The 3,509-nt window shown below is 34.0% G+C and overlaps 1 protein-coding gene across 1 annotated transcript; it reads left to right on the forward strand.

Annotated features, from left to right (window-relative positions):
- Positions 1–359: 359 nt before the first annotated feature.
- Positions 360–3,299, forward strand: LOC108563894. The gene is made up of 4 exons (XM_017922700.1): positions 360–595; positions 694–893; positions 2,505–2,774; positions 2,827–3,299. The coding sequence occupies exons 2-4, from the start codon at positions 696–698 to the stop codon at positions 3,007–3,009; spliced, it is 651 nt and encodes a 216-aa protein (XP_017778189.1). The 5' UTR covers positions 360–595; positions 694–695; the 3' UTR covers positions 3,010–3,299.
- Positions 3,300–3,509: the final 210 nt, after the last annotated feature.

The raw sequence follows: 3,509 nt of genomic DNA on the forward strand, positions 1-3,509 counted from the left end.
GTTCCGCGTACGATAGTTTAGGAAACCCTGAGTTAATGAAAGCATCATATTTAGAACAAAATGTTTATAAATATTTATAAATTTTAAAAAAATATTAAATTAAATTACGCCATGTGCCCGGCGCATCCATCAATTTGGTATTAATCGATTTCGAATTAGACGTATTATTAAATGTGTGAATGCCTGGGTTAACTTAATGACTTTGTTAGATCGTGTGAATGCGTGGAATTCAATAAGCGGTGAGGCTTGAATGATCTGAGAAGTATTTGCGGGGTGATGAATATGCGGAAAGGAATTTTATTGAGCGACAAAAGGGCATTAATAAAAAGCGGGAACGGGAAAATATGCGGTAGTCCGCGCCTGTTTTCATCCCGGGCGTTGGTTGAAGCAAGGAGCAGAGAGCGGAGGACAAACATCGTCCTGCCTCGCAGCTTTTAGTGCAGCCAGAAAGCTCGCAACGAGAACCAGCAGAAGGACAAAAGCTCCCACGCTCCCAGCACACGCGACTACAACAAGCAGCTTAGTTCACTACTTAGTAGAGAACTGTAACATACATCGGCGATAGCAGCGCTTCTGTAAATTTAAAAGAAAGCAGGTACCACGCAACCATAGGTTTAATTCAAAATTATACGATTTGTCGATTTTACTTTATTTTGAAAACTGATTGATTGTCCGTTTTTTTTTTATTAAAAGCAATGGAGTTTGGACCGATTTCCGCTGGGAAATTTGAAGAAGTCATCGAACACTTGAGACAACATTTCCCCGATGAACCACTCAACGAATGCGTCGGGCTGTGCAAGACGGGAGAGCCCTGCGAGCTGCTTGAACACCACGACATGTCAACATTGGAGGAAGGCTTCTCCATCATGGCAATTGACCCAAAAACCGGCGAAGTAAGTCAACATTAATTATGCAATCTACACTCTCAGCGCGCGCTATTACATCCGAAAGCAATTACTCGTGCCATTTTAGAGCACAATAGATTCACTCCCCCTTGAGCGTAGTAATTTACGAAATACAAACGTGAAGAAGTTGGTACTTCTTTGCTTCAATTACCTAATCCATTTGTTACATCATTCAGTTATGTATTTTAAAAAAAAAACAATCAATTAAAATTTCGAAATAAAATCAACAAATTTTGAAAATTTTGATAAAGTTTGTAAATTTCCAATATGAATAAATTATTATTAATAACTATTTAAGACTATTATTGCACGTATTTCTTATTGTATGATGGTATTCGTAAAATAAAGTTCTTTCAAGGATTTTTTGTTTGCAATTCGTGCTGCTTATCTTCCAAGTTCTACCTCATATATTTCAAGAGAATTGTTAGCAATCTAATAGCTATTTCAAACGCAACTCTAAAAGAACTAAATAAATTAAGTCAAAACACGCTGATAAATTAAAATTAAGTATTTAAACTTTAACTTATTTATATATTATTTTACAAATTTTCTTATTATGAAATCGATATGAAATGGATATTATAAATTCATAGAGTATAACACATTTACATACCAAGTCGTATGAGTAATAAATATCATTATTTACAACGAAAAAGTCAACATTCCTCATAAATACTATGTAACTATTTTGTTGTTATCAATAGTTTAAAAAGATATGTTTATATTTGAATATTCACATGTTAAAAAAATGATTAAAAATATCCCATAATCAAGTACATTTATTTATTCTGTACAAATGCGCTTGATTGTCGCATATTTTGCATTTTTGTGCATTAATTTTATTTTTAAATAATTGTTTTAACTTCTTTTAAATTTCTATGAAATATGTTATATTATAGCAAATAATTAAATATATAATTAAAAAAAAATAGTTTATTTATGATTTATTAAATATTTATATTTTACTTAAGAGAAACAAAGAATATTTAAAATAAAATTGTTAATATTTTATATTTTGTTCGGTTTCCAAGTAATATTTAAATTTTGTAGTAGTAAATATTTAACGCATTTCGCCAAGTATAAGACGTTCCTTATTTTTGGGACCAGACATTTATATTACATAAACTATATAATGTTCGCGTAATTAGACTCCAATTATAATTAGAAATAGATAGATGGAAAAGCGTGTAATAGAGAGTGAAATGATTATTTTCTAACCAATTACATCCATCTGTGCAGAATGAAAAGCATTCGAAAAATTCCCATTCAATTAATTTAATTCCCGTTTTTATTTGTGTGTGTATTTGCTGTGCGCCTTGATTGGCAATTAATTTCGCGCAAGCTTTGCGGTGAAAGATAAACAAAACGAAGAGAAAATAATGAAAATGCCGGGATTTTCCTGTTTTATTAATTCCGCTAAATTGGCGTTTCCACTGCGTCGTAAATAGACGTTGGTATTTGTCGGAATATTTTTAATAAAGCCGGAGAGACAATGGGAATTTAGATCCGGATCTGTATTATTGGCATTCCTATTTCTCCTCCGAAGCTCCGGATTATTGCTTCTCTCCCCGTTCGCATCTAATGAAGCGCATTTTTCAGATTGCCGGCGTCGCTCTGAACGGCATCTCCAATCGCGGCGACAACGAGCTCGCTATTGAAGAGATGAAGTCGATCGATAGTATTCAATACAAGCAGATCTTCGGTTTGCTCTACAACACCAACCAGGAGCTCGATCTTTTCGCCAAGTATAATTTGGAGAAGATCTTCGAGTTGAGAATCTTATCTGTGAATTCGAAGTATCGTGGTAAGGGCATCGCCAAGGAGCTTTTCTTGCGCAGCGAGATCTTAGCTGAGGAGTCTGGGTTTAAGGTACATTAGACGAGAAGTTATGAAGGTGTATTAATCTAATTTTCTTGGATAGTTGATGAAGGTGGACGCAACAAGTAGATTCTCTCAGCGTGTTGCGGAGAGCCTGGGTATGTCTACTGCGAAGGCCGTGAAGTACAGCGAGTTTAAGGACGAGAAGGGCCAATCCATTTATAGCATCCAGCCGCCGCACGAGTATTACAAAGTCATGATCAAAGAGTTATCTCCAAAGAACTAAGGGCTTCGAATACTAAAAGCATTCACGACAATAAATAAATAAATTATGAAATCGCAATTTATACGTGGACCAAATGTTGGGGCGCTGCCACACCGCCATGCAGACGTAACATTCATGCCTCTATAAATGCGATTTGTACTCGGACTAAAGAAAACTGCAGGATTATATAACTATATACATATATATCGTACATCTTTGTTTTGTATGTAAGATTGCTGGATTGTAAATTGTGTATGCGTGTGTTTATAGTATTACCTACTTGATGTGCCAAATATATACAGAGTGACGTAGCAGCAATTTCATTTGTTTCTTTATTAGATTTATATTTGAACCATCCAACCCATTTAATTTTATTAACTTGAAGTTTTCAATTATTTAAAATCAAATAATAATCTCAATCCAGAAATACTGATTTACTAAACAAAACTTAACTTAAAGTTTTCTATTTATTTCAAATCAAAAATGATTTTCCACTCAGAATAACCGATTTACTAAACTTA

Source organism: Nicrophorus vespilloides, unplaced genomic scaffold (assembly GCF_001412225.1).
Source record: "Nicrophorus vespilloides isolate i.1.1-1 unplaced genomic scaffold, Nicve_v1.0, whole genome shotgun sequence".
Classification (NCBI taxonomy): Eukaryota; Metazoa; Arthropoda; class Insecta; order Coleoptera; family Silphidae; genus Nicrophorus; species Nicrophorus vespilloides.